General features: G+C 40.1%; 2 protein-coding genes and 1 pseudogene across 2 annotated transcripts; 1 reads left to right on the top strand and 2 right to left on the bottom strand.

Moving 5' to 3' along the window:
- The first annotated feature begins 1,775 nt into the window (after positions 1–1,775).
- LOC135640781 (T-complex protein 1 subunit delta-like) lies at positions 1,776–4,904 on the top strand (annotated as a pseudogene).
- Positions 4,905–7,766: 2,862 nt separating this feature from the next.
- Positions 7,767–11,898, bottom strand: LOC135641725 (fructose-bisphosphate aldolase 1, chloroplastic-like). Its single transcript, XM_065157382.1, has 6 exons — positions 11,700–11,898; positions 10,795–11,064; positions 10,564–10,673; positions 10,349–10,439; positions 8,611–8,880; positions 7,767–8,273 (listed from the first exon to the last, which is right to left on the bottom strand). Exons 1-6 carry the CDS (start codon positions 11,853–11,855, stop codon positions 7,995–7,997), a joined length of 1,176 nt encoding a protein of 391 aa, XP_065013454.1. The 5' UTR covers positions 11,856–11,898; the 3' UTR covers positions 7,767–7,994.
- A 529-nt stretch (positions 11,899–12,427) lies between these two features.
- LOC135640073 (auxin-induced protein 5NG4-like) lies at positions 12,428–14,431 on the bottom strand. Its single transcript, XM_065154205.1, has 7 exons — positions 14,214–14,431; positions 14,064–14,126; positions 13,848–13,964; positions 13,489–13,723; positions 13,242–13,400; positions 12,962–13,113; positions 12,428–12,854 (listed from the first exon to the last, which is right to left on the bottom strand). Exons 1-7 carry the CDS (start codon positions 14,405–14,407, stop codon positions 12,689–12,691), a joined length of 1,086 nt encoding a protein of 361 aa, XP_065010277.1. The 5' UTR covers positions 14,408–14,431; the 3' UTR covers positions 12,428–12,688.
- Between the last annotated feature and the right edge of the window lie 3,355 nt (positions 14,432–17,786).

Here is a 17,786-nt window from a genome sequence, read left to right as displayed (position 1 = left end):
TTCAAAACCCAATTATAAATGAGGCAGAAATGACAAGTTTTATTTGCAGACCAAGACATCATGTTTGGCAGACATGCAATATTGATTAACGATCTCAGCATCTTCCAAACAAGGTTTGAAAGGAATGGCACAAAATGGCAACGATCATTCCATGCCATGTCACTTCTTATCATTCTAGTAGCATCCTGAAAGCTAGAAAACATAAATTTTGACTTGTCAACTTTAAGATTTAGTATCCTGCTTTAAGATTTAAGAAGTTTCAATTAGTTGTACATTTGGTTAACCATCTGATGGATCCACAATGTACTGTTCATATATACTGTTTACTTTTTTGACAAAAGACGTGCTTTTCGGACAATGTAAGTCAAATTTGATCAAAATACAGATTCTCCAACTTGGTTGAATTCAGACGAGGGATAATTATCATGCACTATGACAAGAACAATTAAGTTTTAGGTCATATAACAAGAACAATTAAGTTTTAGGTCATATAAGGATAGATACAAAATATACAATCATATACAATCCTCCTTGCTAGAGAATCTTCTCCATATAGCACTTGTAGATGTCTGTGGATCCTGTTGTTCAAAATGGAAAAAAACCATCAGTCATAAAACTGTTGGTGCTACTTGACCTTGAAAATGGGATGCCTTCTCAATGGTTTGCTTCGAGCAAAGCATCTACATCTCTTTGCAGACAACAAGAATGAAGAACTAACAAGGACCTGTGCTAGGTTATGAGGAACATTAAGCACATATTGTGAAAACAAGGAAAATAAAGAATGGGCTTCAAAAGAAGTACAAAGAGGAATTGATGCGATTCACAAAAATATTCAAATCATCAATGCATTTCTTTTAAATGTCTCAAGAAAAATATATTACACCAAATGCCATAAAAGAGTTCCTCAAAAGTACCTCCATCCAGATTGGATTCTGTAGTCTGGCATAGGCAGCTTATTAAATACAACAACCTTCACGTAGTGCCAATTCAACAAGTATGATTCTGTCTCTAAATAGATGTTAGGATGCATATTAAAAAATAACAACCAAGAATAGATGTTAGGATGCATAATTGAATCATGAGGATGCACAAAATATACCTATACAAGTCCTATCTCGCAGTGAATACTACAAGATGCTCATGATCATGTTTGCTCTCTCTCTCTCTCTGTTGATACTATTTCTTGCTCAGTTTCATTTCGAAAAAGAATGCTTAATTTGCACTTCTGTTTGTCAATGTTTTCCAAAGTTGATGCACTCCGAACACTCTGGCAAGCACAGTTTATGAAAAGGAGAAAGACTTAACTAGCAGATTTGCTAATATACTTTATCATAAACTAGAAATATAAGACTGACAAGCTCCACAAAAGACACTGACTCAGAGTGAACTTCATAAAAAATTCAGAAGCACTTCCACGTGAAAACCTCATTGTGAACCCCATTATGACTAATTAAGTTCAGGCGAGACCAACCTTTCCGGATACCGAGCTTTACATGTGAAAGTGAAACGGAAACACGTCGCCCACGGAGATACTGGTACCCGGCGACGGCAGAACGAGCGCTATTTCATGCGCGCCTCCGTCCCAGCAACCGAAGTCCACGGACATTGCTAGGGTTCCTGCAACGGAAGCCTAGGCAATCAAGAAAGAAGCCGCAGGATCCAGGGACCAAGACTCCGGAGGTGGCGCCGCCTCCAGTCTTCGTGCGGCGCAAGGCAGAGACAAAGATTAAGATTACCTCTGGGGCAGGGGAGCGGGGAGGGGACGCACCAAGGGCATGGTGATGGAAATGCGGCGACAACGCGGAACGCCACCGACCTTACACGCTCACCGCAATGGGAAGGGTTCCGGCACCGTGCGCCTAGCCGACCAAAAAAGAAGCCACGGGATCTGGCACGAAGACTCCGGTGATCGCGTCGCCTCTAGTCTTCATCGGCGCAAGGCAGCGACCAAGATCAAGATTACCTCCAGGGTTGGGAAGCGCCAGGGGCATCGTGGTGGTCACGCGGCGACACTGCGCGACGCCACCGATCATACACTGCCCGCACGGGGGAGAGATTGGGGATTAAAGAACGTTCTGTTCGGTGTATGGGATGTGTAGCTATATGGACCTCATGTGGCGGACAGAAGGCGTTGCACCGACTGAGCCTGGGCATTCAAATGCGGGCCCCGCTGACACCGACTGATGAGAAGGCGACGATCCCAGTTCGATTGACCGTAGTGGGACCGCATAAGCGTTCACACGTTGCGATGTTAAATTCATGGAATATGACATTTGGTGTCTGGAGAAAAGAATGGGAGGCGATCTCAATGTCCGGAGATCGGACGGTTGAATATCGATCTTGATGAAATAAGAGAATCTTATAGTACCGTAGGCAACGGAGAAATCAGTCGAAGTAAAACGTGGTTATGCTTGGCTAATTATATATTACCTCCTCATTTAGTTAAATCTCTTTAGTATTTTAATTTTAATTTTAAATATTTTATATTAAAAATTTTATATTAAAAAATTTATAGTTATAAAAATAAAATATTTAACCTAATTTATGTTAATGTGATCCAGGAAGATATAGTATAATAACACATGTAAGATTAAAACGAAATCGATAGAAAATAAATAATTTTAATATCTTAATTCTTAATTAAAATTTTTTAGTCAATTATTATTGTGGTGGCTGATGGCAATACGACTAGGAGCCATGGGTGGCTATTGTGATGATGGTCGATGAGAACAATATGATGGTCCATCTTATCGATGTTGATTCGAATATTGATGATTGAGGTGGTAACAACGATGATGATTTGATAATGGTAGTAGTGGATCTCAAGAATGTCTTCGAAGACTTTTGTGGTTTCTTGTGATGGAGGAGGAAGAGCAATGGTGGAATGTGAGATAAAATGATAAAAGGAAGAGGACGAGGACGCAAGGTTGCTCAATAAATGATAAGATGAGGCATTTGTATTGACACCACATTGCTTTGCATCTATATTAGCGGAATGCAAGCCCCTTGCCTTACCTCTCGTTAATACAAATGCAGAGCAGTACCAATGCAAATACAGGACAATGCAAAGTGGCCATCATCGTCATCCTCTTTCTCCTCTCTCTTTGTCTCATATCTTATCGTCGTTCTTTCTCCTCTTCCTCCTCCAACGTTTTACATCTGCATCGATGAGATGCATGCCCTTTGCCTCATCATCCATTGACGTAAATACAAGATGACATCGACACAAATGCAAAGCAATGACGATGTAAATGTAAGACATGCAAAGCAACCATCATCCTTATTCTCTTCCTCCTCTCTCTTTATCTCACCCCCCGTGATTCCTTTTCCTTCTCCTCCTACAAGGCACATAAGTCCCTAATCTCCGATTTCACCCTGCTCATCTCAAGGGTATTCCTAAGATCTACCACTATCATCATCAAATCGCTATCGCTACCACAATCATTGCCCTAGCCTTAATGTTTGAATCTACGTTGACTTAGTAATTGAGATATTAAAATTATATTTTTATTTATCATTTATATATATATTATCAGTAAAATAGATAGTATTAAGATAAATAAAATTAAATATTTTATTTTTTATAATTATAAAGATTCTAATATAAAAATTTTGAATTCGAGGATATACATGTAATTAGCCGTGGTTTTGCTATCATTATTTTTTCGTATACGTACTTTGACACGTGCAGCACACGTGACTTCTTTCTTTTTTTGTCTTTTTCCGAGGCCCATGGATGTTTCCCGCCTCATCTTCCTCCCTTCCGATATAACAAGCTCATCAGTTATCTTTTCTTCATGAAAGTCCTAATCTAGGATTAGGGTTTTGGAGGGTCTCATCGTCTTGTCCTCCCCTCCCACAATTCCTGAGCTCGTGGTTGCTGCCGTTGCCGCCCCCGCTCCGCGGAGCTCTTCCTCGAAGACAGAGAGCTACGTCGACACGAAGCGGCCCGACGACGTCTGGCAGGCGAACATCCTCGCCGCCGGCGCCGTCGCTGACGGCGTCCGCACCAGCCTGGGACCCAAGGGCAACGACAAGATGATCGCCTCCGCCAACGGCGAGGTCGTCATCATCAATGACGGCGCCACCATCCTCAACAAGATGGAGGTCCTCCAGCCCGCTGCGAAGATGCTCGTCGACCTCTCCCGATCCCAGGACGCCGCCACCGGTGACGGCACCACCACTGTCGTCGTACTTGCTGGCTCCCTTCTCCGGCGCTCTCTCTCCCTCCTCTCCGCCGGCGTCCACCCAACCGCCGTCTTCGACGCCCTCCACCGCCTCTCCCTTCGTGTCATCGACGTCCTCCACGGCATGGCCATCCCGCTCGATCTATTCGACCGCGACGCCCTTGCCAAGTCCGCCGCCACCTCCGTTAACAGCAAGGTCGTCAGCCAGTACTCCTCCCTCCTCGCGCCCTTGGCCGTCGACGCTGTCCTCTCCGTCGCCGACCCTGCCTATCCTGATCTCAGGTCAGTCATTCTGCCGGCGGCCCCACTAGGGTCGAGAATGCCAAGATTGTCGTCATCCAGCTCCAAATCTCGCCACCAAAGGCCGACATCGAGCAGAGTATCGTGGTCTCTGACTACACCCAGATGGATATAATTCTCCGGGAGGAACGAAATTATATTTTGGGGATGGTAAAGAAGATCAAAGCCACAGGCTGCAATGTTCTCCCCATTCAGAAAAGCATTCTGAGAGAAGCTGTGACTGATCTCTCGCTGCACTACCTGGCCAAGGCAAAGATTCTGGTGATTAAGGACATAGAAAGAGATGATATTGAGTTTCTTACAAAAACTTTGAATTGCTTGCCAATCGCTAATATCGAGCATTTCCGAGAGGAGAAGCTGGGTTTTGCAAATTGCAAATTCTGAGAGAAACATGTTTTCTCAACATGTTTTGTTAAAATCAGTGTACTCATGGTTATATATATATATATATATATATATATATATATATATATATATATATATATATATATATATTGTGCCTATCATTTTTATATGATTCTTATCAACATTGTAGCAGTAGCTGAAAGGTACTCTTATGGTTTGTAGACAGAATTTTCTTAGATTAGGTTTAGTGTTGGGTGTTCTAGTTGTGGAAAGGGATTGGATTGGGGTGAGCAGAGTGGGGCTGGATCTATTATGTTTTCTCTTGGATATATTTTTGAACTGTTGCAGTAACTATGGTGGACATTGGTTGGGTGGCAGAGGTCATTGGAATGCACTGAAAATTAGAGGGTGTGCACTGTGTTGATATCACCATTATGTTTGAAATGCAATGAAGATCTAAAGCATCACAACAGAAAAGGTATAAGGCTTTTCTTGTATTTTAAGGGTTGTGGTAGTGCCAAAATATGGGTAATGGCTTGATGATTTGATTGATCTTTATACATTTGAGAATTTGATATTTTCTAGATGAGTAATCACTATGAATTTTTACATATTTGTCTGGTATCGGGATTATTAGATCACAAATATGGTGCATTTGGTACAGTGCATACTGCATACGGACTGGTACATACCGTTCTGTCCGTAGACTTGTATTGGACCATATAGTCCAGTACCAATCAGTGTTATTTTTAATATGTTTTAGATGGTATTGGATGGTGGGTTAGTGTACTGACCAGCAACTGTTATTGTATTGATCCGATGGATTACTAAAATCAGGATCAGACCATGACTTAAATCCTTTATCTCAACAAGTTTTAGACTTTGTACGTTCAATTGCTTTAGTTAGTTCTTTCTCCAGCTGCGGATCTCTCCTTTGTATGCATTAGTACAACACCAACTATTCCTCAAAATTGTCTTGTGTTTATGTTTATTAGCGGCTTCATTGTACCTAGAGCTTATATATGTAGTAACTTGCTTGATACATTTGACTGTGCTGTATGTGTTAGTATCAACAGTACCAGTGGAAAGTAGCCTTCTTAATAAAATGGGAAGTGGGTTAGTAATCACAGTTTAGAGATAACTGTTTTTCTAATAGATTTATGCATGGAAGTGCAAATTTTGCCTAGGTAAGTATTAGAGCAGTCTTTAGGAAGTCCCTTCATTGGAAAGTATAATTCTTATCTTTCATTTGAAACGTAGAACCATCATTCATTAATGTGTCTTTAAGAAGGTTTATATGATTTCCTTTTTGGTGACCAAAACGATGGATTCTTTATTCTGCACATCACAAGGATTCACATGTTTGATTCAAGTTTAGAGTTACTTCTGATAGTCATCTTTTTGTGGGGGGTGCCTTTACCTTTTATATTACTTGATTTTGTTCTTCAAGTCAATGGGTAAATAATTCAAAGGTAATGTAGGTGTGTAGAAGTTTTTTGACTGGTTATGTGGCCTCTGTTGACTTCTAGTAATCAAACTATATCATCTTACAGTGACTTTCTCGAGTGTTATGTGGCCTTGGAATTTTCTAGCTTTTCTTGAATATTGTTGGGATTCATGAGGATGTCTGCTTCTACCATATTAACAGTTTAGCTTACTTAGACAAATGGATAGTTAAATGAAGATAGGCTCAGTTTAGGAATTTTGTAGCTTTTTGTGGTTAAATTTTATGGGACTCATCATCACCAACTGAGAGGTTTAAAGTTAAGCTTTTATCTTATTGGCTGCATTTCACAGTAGTTGCTTATTGCAATTGCAGAAAAAAGCCTTTTCATGAATTCCTCAGTTCCATGCATTAGTTAATCATTTTGTTTCTGTTCTGCACTAGATTGTCTCGAAATTTTTTTTGTATTGACTTCAATTCACATACTTCATGGCATGTTTAGATGTTTGGTAAATAAGAGATTTCTTATTGCTGGTGGGGGTGCACCAGAGATTGAGGTGTCCAGGTGGCTTGTAGCTTGGGCAAAAGAGCTTTGGGGAATGGACAGTTACTGTATCAAGGAGTTTGCAGAAGCTGTTGAGGTCATTCCCTACACTTTGTCCGAGAATGCCATGCCCAGGGTGAGATCAATGCTGGGATTAACGTTAGGAAGGGCCAGATCACGAACATCTTGAAGGAGAATGTTGTGCAGCCACTGTTGGTTAGCACCAGTGCAATGATGCTAGTGACAGTGTGTGGATGATCCTGAAGATTGATGACATTATCACTGTGAAGTAGACCGGAATATGTCGAGTGACAGAATGTCTCGAATCTTGGATGATTTTGAATACCGTCGATGTTTTTCTATTTTTCTATTTTTCGAAGACTGCAAGCAAGTGCAGGCTTTTGTATTTGATTTACTTTTAGTCTCCATCACAATTTAGGTATTCTTGTCAACAGATGTCCATGGTTTTGATTTGGTTTTGCAGGTATCTCATGCCTGTATGAAATTGAAATAAATGCATCCTCGTCGTCTGTTTTCACATTTATTTGTGCATTTGGTAGAATCTGTGAGTGAATGCAAATGGATGATTGTTTATATCTTAACGTGGATCATGGTTTTTATATCTCCTGTGCTGACCGGCTTTTTCTGGGTGAAAAATATTTGAGCTTCATATCAACCATGTCATTATCCTCTGAAGCCCACCAAAACTTTTTATCTTGGCGACACTTTTTGGATAAACCCAGTCAGCTTATCTGTGAGTTACAAATTGTTTTTTGTCTGTGAGGAGACATTCCCATAGTTGGCATGTTATAACGTACTAGAAAAAATGAAGGAAAGATCGACTGTTTAGATGCTTAAAAGCTCTCATATTATTATAAACTCAGCCTACTTAAGCTCATCACAGAACAAAGAAATCTATATGCAACATCCAGGAATTATGCTGGCATTGATGAAGTGAGAAATGATTCAAAATGCTTGTTCATGTAAACAAATAGTCATACTCATACGGCACCTCACGACTACAGCACAGATTGCAGTCTTAGTAGTGCTTATTCTGCTCCTCCTGAAAGTTGTTTCTAACCACATGGATTCTTAAACTACATAGTACATGCTTGTATTGGTTCGAAAGCCAACAGAGGAAAATTTGGAAACCCAATAGAGAAAGCTGCCTCCCTTAGTAAGTATAGCCCTTCTGAAACATTCCTGCCTTGGCCTCGTCATTCTCCCCCTCAGCTGAGTACCGCCCGAGCTGAGCAAGGGAATTAGCCTTTGCACGAACTAAGAGTGCCTTCTGTGCAGCTTCAACATTCTCTGGACGCCCCTGCCAAGTCTTCAAAACAGAGTTCTGAAGGGCGCGGGCATAAGAGAATGAAACATGCCATGGGTTGGGGCCTTGGTTCATCGCATTCAGATTGAGGGTTGCCTCCATTTCAGACTGCCCTCCTGATAGAAACTGAATAAGAGAAAACAATAATCATCAATCTGTATAATTTTGTTGAACCCTGAGTCTTTGCCATACGCAAACAGTTTTCATCAGCCAATCATTCTTTCACAACAAGTAAATTTAGGCATCACAGCAAATCCTTGTATTTCCAAACAAATGCCAAGGAAAACCACTTGTTTTTGTCAAGAGAGGGAGAAAAGGTCGCCCAGAAGTTATCGTGTTATATAGCATAACGTTGTCGGGATTATTTTTCAAAATATATTGCCTATCTGTTAGATGCAACAAATGTTTCCCTTGTGTTGAGCACTCGGGAAGAAAGCATGCAATAAAATGTTTCAAAACATACCATTATTCCAGGAACTGCAGGTGGTACCCTCCGGTTAAGCATCTTGAGTGTATATTTTGCAATGGTCTCCGGTGATGCCCTTGCCTTGTGCTCGGCACCTGGGGTCACCATACTGGGTTTTAGCAGGATGCCCTCAAACACCACATTATTCTCAGCTAGGTAGTAAAACACCTCCGCCCAAACTTTCTCTGCCACTTCAAGTGTTCTTTCAATTGGATGGTCACCATCAAGGAGAATCTCAGGCTCCACTATAGGGACAAGACCATTATCCTACAATGGTATAAGAGTCAGAAATTAATGCGCCTCTGCACATGTAAAATCACTCACCAGGATAATGATACTATTGTAATTCAAATGCAACACAGGATGCGACATCAACTCATGCACTGGTTTTATAACTAGATGTAGGGAAATAAATTTGAATTTTTTAATTGGTATTTACACCATATACTTATAATATCAGTGTTCATGAATGCAGTCAATGTGGCCATGTATGCACCTGTGTATCCATGCGTGATCATATAACTGCAAACATCAAGCTATGCAGCCTCAATATGCAGTGTTGTATATGTGAATTCAATCATGCATATATGGTAACATTAAATAAAATTATACTTATGATCATTTATGATTATATTTTTCCTTATCAGTATTTTTCAAAATACTAAAAATATTTTAATATTGTATATATAACTCAATCGTGTATATACAATACTAAAATAATTTTAGTAATTTGAAACAATACTGATAAAAAAAAGATATAATCATAAATGACCATAAGTATAATTTTATTCTTATGTTACCATATATGCACGATTGAATACACATATACAACACCGCATATGGAGACTACATAGTTTTGTGTGGGTAATAATACGATCATGCATAGATGCATAGCTTCAGTATTTTATATATTTCATGATCACATGTCTCAATAGCAACAAAGGATCCATGTAGTCGACCTCAAATAGTTGAGACTTTTAGCTTTGTTGTTGTTGTATTATATATATTCCATGAATATAATAATGACATAGACCTTAGCTCATTTCTTATGACTTGCCACCAAGTCCTTAGATGAGAATAAACAATATCTTATATATTTAATCATTGATTTGACTTTAGTATATATTTACCTCTTAATAATTTATACTTGATTGTATTTTCTTTATTAATACTTATTTTTTTAAAAATATAAGCTTTTTAATTGAATTACATACTCAGTCATATATGCTTATGCATACTGCATATAAGCATTATGGCACCTAGACCTGACTACATGCCACGACTGCTTTTAGACATTGTACAATATAACAAAATTGTTATTTGTCTGAACAGATGAAGCAGTCAATGCTCAATTCAAATTTAAGTTATTTAACTGCAAACAATGTTTTCATTCTCTAATAAATGCATAAGGTAAGTCTTTTAAAGATCTTCATCTTGTTGTTCTGCGACTGAGGAACACTTTTAGGGAATTAACGAACAATTTATGTACATGAAATCATCTTTTCATTGAAGTATTCTAGCTAGATACACTTGTCATTACCAGAACTACAGGTGGATACATGATATCCGAGACTAAAAGACAAATAGATACATATCCTGCAAATGACTTTTAAACAATGGAAAAAAAAATAACTGTTTGCTCAATTGATATCAAACTATAAGCAGACTAGAAGAGACAACAAAGTGAATATTAGCCAACGATTTAATCCTCACTTGCGAAGAATGCCTGATTTACCTGAGCAATAGCGGCATAACGAGCGAGGCCCCATGCAGCCTCCTTGATAGCTAGGGCAGAAGGACCACAAGGAATGCTGACAACCGTCCTCCTGAATTTTTTTTAACAAACATTTAGAGGGTGTAAATGACCAAACAAACCATTATACTTTGGATAAAATGTGACATTGAGCAAAGAAAGAATTTAACAGGTTTAGTTTGAAATCTAAAACCAACCATTTAGCAAAACGTGCTCCTTGCTTGTAATACTCAGCACATCTTGAGGCCAATCCATCCAAGCCTTGGCACCAAGATTCATTGTTTGATCCAGGTAATGGGACCAAGCCCTTCACAAGGGACAAATTAGAAAAAGGTTACTCCAAATGGGTTGATCAGTATATATTCACCAGCTCTAATTACTGGAAGTTCAATTGTAGTATGTCCACAAGTCATCCTGGTGACTATTACCTTATCAACCTTAATACCAGGCATTATTTTTTCTTCACGCAGGCAATCCACAAACTTCTTCCCATCTGTGGTCGACTGATATAGCGTTTCCTCGAAGAGAATGGCTCCAGAAATATATTCACCCAAACTAGGTGTGGTCAACAAAAGCTGTCTATATGCTTGGCGATTTGTTTCTGTATTCTCCAGACCAATTGATGCAAGCCGCTTGCCACAGGTAGCATTTGATTCATCAATTGCAAGAATTCCACGTCCAGGGGAAGCAATAGATTTCTACAAAAAAATTAAATTAACCAGCATCTGGTTCATTAGTGGCAAGAACTCCTCCGCCGGGGGAAGTAATAAGTTTTTTATAAAACAAATATCAACTGGCATTTGTAACATCAACAGCAACAGTTCCAGGACCGAGGAGAGAACAATTCTTTTTGGCGCAAAAGCAGCTTATTTTCATCATCAAAGAACTCCAAGTTACCAACATCAGAAGCAACAAAACTTCCACAGACCAAACTTTTCATAGCAATGACTTCCTTCAGAAACCTGGATCTTTGCCTTCAACATCAATTCCTCGGACTCAACAAAATGATCATCACATAAGAAATCAGAAATACATTTTCCTACCCTTTTGATCTTTTAGTAATTTAAATTGCAAAGCGTGAAACATTTCAGATCATTAGTCGAGGAACAACAAACAAGATCGCATTAGCCCAACAGATCAACGTAAAAAAGACCGACTCTAAAGGTCAAAGGAAACAAAGAGAACGACAAAAAGCGATCCTTTTTTTTATCGATCTACGTTCTTTTCTGGGATCACGGGAGAGGGATCTCGTCACAGGGGCTGTGAATCGACCAGAGAGGTGTGAGATCGATAAAAGAAGAAAAATGGGGCCATGAGGGTTAGGTGGACTCACGGCGGTCTGGACGAGCTCGTCGGTGTACGATCCAGCCCTGATCGACCCTGCGGCGACCCGCCGGGACGGCGCCTTAAGGACGCACCTCCGCTGGCAGAGAGGCCTCTCCCCGGCAATCCATTGGCTTGACGGAGCGATTAGCTTCAACGACGCCATCTCCCTCTCTCCCCCTTCGTTCACCTTTTCCCACTTCGGATCATTCGTGTCGCTTTATAGAACGAAAGAAAAGAAAATGTGAAACGCGTGTTACGCGAAAAAGTCACTTCCCGAGACCATACGTGGCCAGGTTCCACTTGTGACTGCATCTGTCGTCTGGTGGGTCCTTGTCATCACACACGAATAATTTGTATTCGATCCCCCCTCCCCTAATGTCGGCCTCTACAGAATGCAAATTCCATCGGAACCGTTCATTCGTTGCCTCTTTTCATCTCAACCGCCTATCTAGTCAGTGGTATGAACCTACACTGTTTGTTCCAATTATGAAAGATTAACGGTTGCGATTACAAAGATTGGTGAGATGAACGGTTCAGGAGGGACTTTGCTCACAATTTCCCTTTGCTGGGGTGCCGTGCTTAGAACTCGTGTGCGTCACGACTCAGGGACGGTTACATGAAATTACGCGCATATCCTTCGAGGTCAACAGTTGGTAAACGAACGAACGCATGGTCCTAATTGGGCCTAATATTGAGCCAAATGGGCTGTCGTTCATTTCACGTGTATTGCCAAGCTTGATGGGCTGTTCTTCTTGCTCACATACTCTAAGCTTTGAGCAGGTGAATCACTGACCATTTTTGTTCCTCATATACTCAAGCCAAGAGTATTTGATACTAACAGAGATGTGAGTCACACACCTCCCCCAACATGTGTACAAGTTGGACAAGACTTTAATTAGGAAGAGCTTGTCAAGTTTACAGTGTCATTTGGAATCTATGATTGTCCATACCAACTTAACTCCATTGTACTATCATTATGTTGAGCATTAGCCACCCTCATGGGATGTCAGAAACTGCAGCATTTTGTTTATGCGACTTCTCCTGGTCAAGGAGATGCCCTCTTATGTCCTCCTCCATTACTTGCTCTGTAGCTTTCTTCTCTTCGCTTTTCCCCCAGAGGACAAAGTAGAGGCCAGACACAATCAGAATGGATCCAATAATCCTGGAGAAAAGAAAGAGAGGCAACGACCAAAACGTTTAGTAGATTGAGCATTATGTGGTGAAAATTGTGATTGTGAAATATGTTTCATGAAATTAATGTAGCCATACCCTCCTGAGTACAACTGATCACCAAGAATAACAGCTGCCATGATGGCCACCACCACTGTTTGTACTGGTTGGAAGACGGCAACAAAAAGAGGACCTCCTCTATCAATGCACCAAATCTGGAGAGAGAAAGAGATCCCTGATGCCACAAGACCCTGCAGACAATTGAAATGTAAGCATAAAATCTGAGACAGTGAAGGTGATGATCTTAAGCAGCACAAACTCTTCTATTGTTTGCTAAAAGAGAGAAGCAAAGCAGTCAGCATATCTATGGTGGCATTACAGCATAGAGGATGGTGAAGAGCTCCACTCCCGAGTGGACTTTCCACCTCTCAATGTCCTTCTCTGAGAAGGCTGCGATGATGAGGAATTGGATCAGCCCAAAGAAGCAGGTGATTGCCGTAACTGAGAGCCTGGCCGGATACTTCTTAAGCACTGGAACCTGCACTTGTTCAACACAAACAGCGATGGGCTATCTTGTTTCTGGTATATATCATCGACTGCAAGATCACATAGTGAGGGGGACTGACCTGAAGCACCATCCAACCGGACCATGCAACGCAATTCCCAAGGACGTATACACAACCCAGTGTCCAGTTCAATATTGTGTTTGATGAGGCACCGAGGAAGAGTTGGGCATGGTGCTGGTGGTGCAGCAGAGGAGGACCCTTATAGAGAGTGATGATGGTGGCACCTCCTACACTGGCAACCGTTCCGACCACCTTTGCCACACCATACCTACTGTTGATGTTGATCTGTTCCAGCCTGCAGAGAGAGGAAGAGAGAATTAAGCGAGAGAAGATTAGATGCATCTCTTTGTGTGCATGTAAACAAATTTCTCTTTAGCAAGTGTGCATATAGATATGGCTACATGTTGACCTTCGATTACCTAAGAGCTGCAGCCATGGCAAATGTTATTGCTGGAACTGAGTTTTGAATGGCAGAAGCATAGGTTGGAGACAGATAATACAGACCCAAGAGATAAAATCCTTGGTTAGCAGTAATCCTGGAAGGAAAAAAGAGATAAATACCCATCATATGAACTTGGGAGGAGGCACCAAAACTAGTATTCTGCTCATGTGGAGAGAACTTTGTATCTGCTTACCCACATAGTGCTAGAAGAAAGAACTGACACAGCAAAGATAAGGTAAGAGGTGGCCTGTCTTTTCTGAGGAAAGCCAAAAACAAGAATGAAGACATCAGAATAGAATGTTTTACTGCTCTCAACAGCATGCAAGCTAAGACATTGCCTTACTTCTCCAGAAAATATGCAAAGGGGGCCAACAAAGCCAACGCAATGACGTTCCTGTAAATTGGGAAGACAAGTTTGCTGATTCCCATGTTGAGTGCAGTTCTGGAAACTATGTGGAACCCTGCATAACAGGATTGCAGTGCCAGTACAGCTATGAGAAGCTTCACTTTCTCGGAGACTTGTGACCCTCCCCCCATCTTCTCTCTTGACAACGAAGAGAGGATGCTACAATGAGGAAACCGAAATTGGTGCTTGTATCAAGAGGGCATGACGCTTTATATAGAGCCTTGGGTGTATGAAACAAGTGGAATTATCTATAGTATCTAATGATTTATAATGACTTCAATAAAATGGTGTTGTAACAAAGACAACAGGACGGGTTGTCTCGGTCTCTTTGTGAATTGACCCACTCTTTCTCTCTCTAGTGTTCTTTGCATTGATGCTTGCATGAATGAGTAGAGTGGTTACTAATGCTTTTGATAGATATGCTTGTTCTATGAAAGAGAGGGTCAAGGAGACAAGGAGAAGTTAAAGCATGTCGGACAGGCTGCTGAGATCGTACGATTTGTGTGGAAGAGACATTGTTCCTCATCTGCTAGGCACCCTGTTCCCATTATTCATTACTGACATCTTTTTAGCTCATAAATCACTTGTATACTCATAGAAATTTTTATTATGAGATAATGAAGGTGTATGGAATGTAAATGTATAGTTTAAGAGAGGAAGCAAATTGCTTTCTTTTTTTGCATCCTTGTTCAAAAATACAGGATGAATACAGTGAAAAATGTCCATGTTGCAGCAGAACAGTTTTGCCTTCCAAAGGCTAATGATGAATAATGAACCGTAAGACAACGAGTCTATCAGCAAAATGAGTGCATCCATGTCTGGTGTGGCTTTTGTTTCTTCTTCTTGTTTCTGTGCCCAATAATGTCATTCAAGTTCTTCACAAAGATGGAGGGGTCATGTGAGCATCAAATTATCAATGCTTATCATGTCAAGCTGATGATGATTGAGTGTGGTTGGTTTGGAAGAGGAGACTGGAAGGAATCAAATATCATGTGGTCTTCAAGAATATGGTTTCAGAAATCTATCTATTCATTTGGTCTGGAGGTCTTAAACTAAGTGAAGCACATGAGAAAGATTAATCCATTGCATGTAATGAAATCTACATGCAATGGTTTTGGTCAATATACATGCAATGATGCCTTTTGATAGTTTCATACCAGGGGCCAGCACATGTTTGATTAGGTATTCCTCGCTCATTACATTCCCCCTAATTCTTGATTTGTACTATAGGAAAATATAAATCATGATTGATGAGATAATACTTTCAAGGACGAATCTTTCTGTCTTCTCACTGATCTATTATAGCTCGTCTTCTTTGTTCTGTGGCAACTGCTACCATCTGTTGTTAGTGTTCGTTCTAATATGTTCTTCAAGGGCATATTCTCGGTTTATATCATGTATAAGATTTTGAAGCTTAGTTTTAGCAGATAATTCAGATGGCTAGATGCCTATGGAAGCAGATGCGATCACCAAACATGACTACCAATCATCATGTTCAACAAAGTGAGGCTCCATCAGCCACCAACGCCAACTTAAAACAAGAACAGGGACTGTTGACGCAATATTAGAAATCAAAAAATCAAAAGGAAAAAGAAAACAAAAGTTCTTCTTTCATGCCTAAAGCCATGAGCCTTCTTTCTTTTTATCATTACTTCACACAGAAACCTAGCAGGGGTAATCAGAAGCTCAGCTCATCACAATCATAAAAGTTCTGATCAACTTGAGGATCGTCTGCACTTAGATGATACTGCAATCCTGTGCTAATTCAGCATGTCTGCCTGTGCCCAACAAGGCTAGCGATGCATCTGCAGAACACAAACAAGATGAGCAGTCGAAGAACGCATGATCCTTGAAAGTTGCGGAGGTTCGGTAGCCGGCAACCTCCATGAGCTGAAGCCTGGAGCGTCAACCCCACTTTGTTTCATGTGGTCAGCTCCAGGCTTCAGCCTGGAGCTGAAGCCTGGCTGCAGAGAGCAAGTTGAGAGCAGCTGGAATCTTCAAGTCTGGGCAGCGGAAATGATGACGCTTTATATATGGTTCTCAGACATGGCTGTTCCCAATCATAATAAGCTTCATGCCACTTGGTACTGGATACGTTTTCCTTTCAAGAGCTGCTCCAATCTGCTTCCTTCATCTCTGTATCCAGCATTTACTTTCAAGCTCAACTTTTTTAGTGACATGATTTGCAATTGCCATATACGATGTTATGATCTATTTAAATTAGATTGAATCGATCGAAAACTTTCCTTCAGCACAAGATTTAGTTGCCTCCATCTAAACCCACTACTCAACGGTTGATAGAGAGAACGTCCACTCTTACGTGATAAGCTTGCACGAGGCAAATTGAAATATGAGTTTGAACAATTTGGACTCAATGCAGGTAAGATATCACATTCAAACCATCTATAATACTTCCAATATCAACATAAAATTGTGATAACAATGATATAAAGTTACCTTTGAATATAAATAAATAAATAAATAAATAAATAAATATATATATATATATATATATATATATATATATATATATATATATATATATATATATATATATATATATATATATATATATCCATTCAGAACTAATTAGACTTGAGCTATTCAACTATTTAGGAGCAATTTTTCTTGCAACCAACAAACCCAAATTGATTTCATTATTCAAAAGAGTCTTATTAAGTACATGTTTGATATGGTCTCTTATAAGAATAAATCTTTTATCATCATCAGATATGAGATATAAATATCTCATAAGATATGATCCTAAAATTAGATACTAGATATGAGATATAAATATTTGTTGCCCTCGTAATAAAACACAATACAAAATACAAGCATCTTTTATCATGGTGTGACATTCATCATCAATTGATTTTGGCTTCTGTATTACATCCACGATAATTAGGAAAATAAATCAAGTCAAATCAATTTTGTCTACTCAAAATAAAAAAGAATAGATGCTAAAAAAATAAATCAACAAATTTAAAGTGAAAGTGCACTACTAAGACGTGTACCTTCTTGCAGAGATGAAGCCTTGTGAATGAAAGCTATAGTCATCTACATTAGCTCTATTTATCATATCTTAGGGGGAAACAAAAGGAGAAATAATATGTTCAAAAGCACATGCATCTACAATCAGAAAAATAAACATCTAGAGTAGTTAATCAAAGATCAATTCTCACCATTATTAACTGATAATTATGATTCAATATATTATATGATAAATCAAGGTTCGCCGTACCGTACCGTACCGGCGTTTCGACTCGCGCTCGGTACGGTACGGTACGGGTGTACCGACCGGTATACCGAGGTGTACCGAGCGGTACACCCGGGTGTGCCGAGCACTGTAGCAGTGCTACAGTGCTACAGTACTGCTACAGTACGGGAACGGTAAGAGACGGTCCGCGTACCGAAAGTCTATCGGACCGGTACGTACCGCCCGTACCGGGCGGTACTGTTCGGTACGGCAAACCATGTGATAAATTATGAGCAACTAAGGACTACACGAAG

The sequence above is a fragment of the Musa acuminata genome, chromosome BXJ3-6 (genome assembly GCF_036884655.1).
Source record: "Musa acuminata AAA Group cultivar baxijiao chromosome BXJ3-6, Cavendish_Baxijiao_AAA, whole genome shotgun sequence".
In the NCBI taxonomy this organism is placed as follows: Eukaryota; Viridiplantae; Streptophyta; class Magnoliopsida; order Zingiberales; family Musaceae; genus Musa; species Musa acuminata.
Note: the sequence above shows the minus strand (reverse complement) of the source record. Positions and strands in the feature narration are given on the sequence as shown.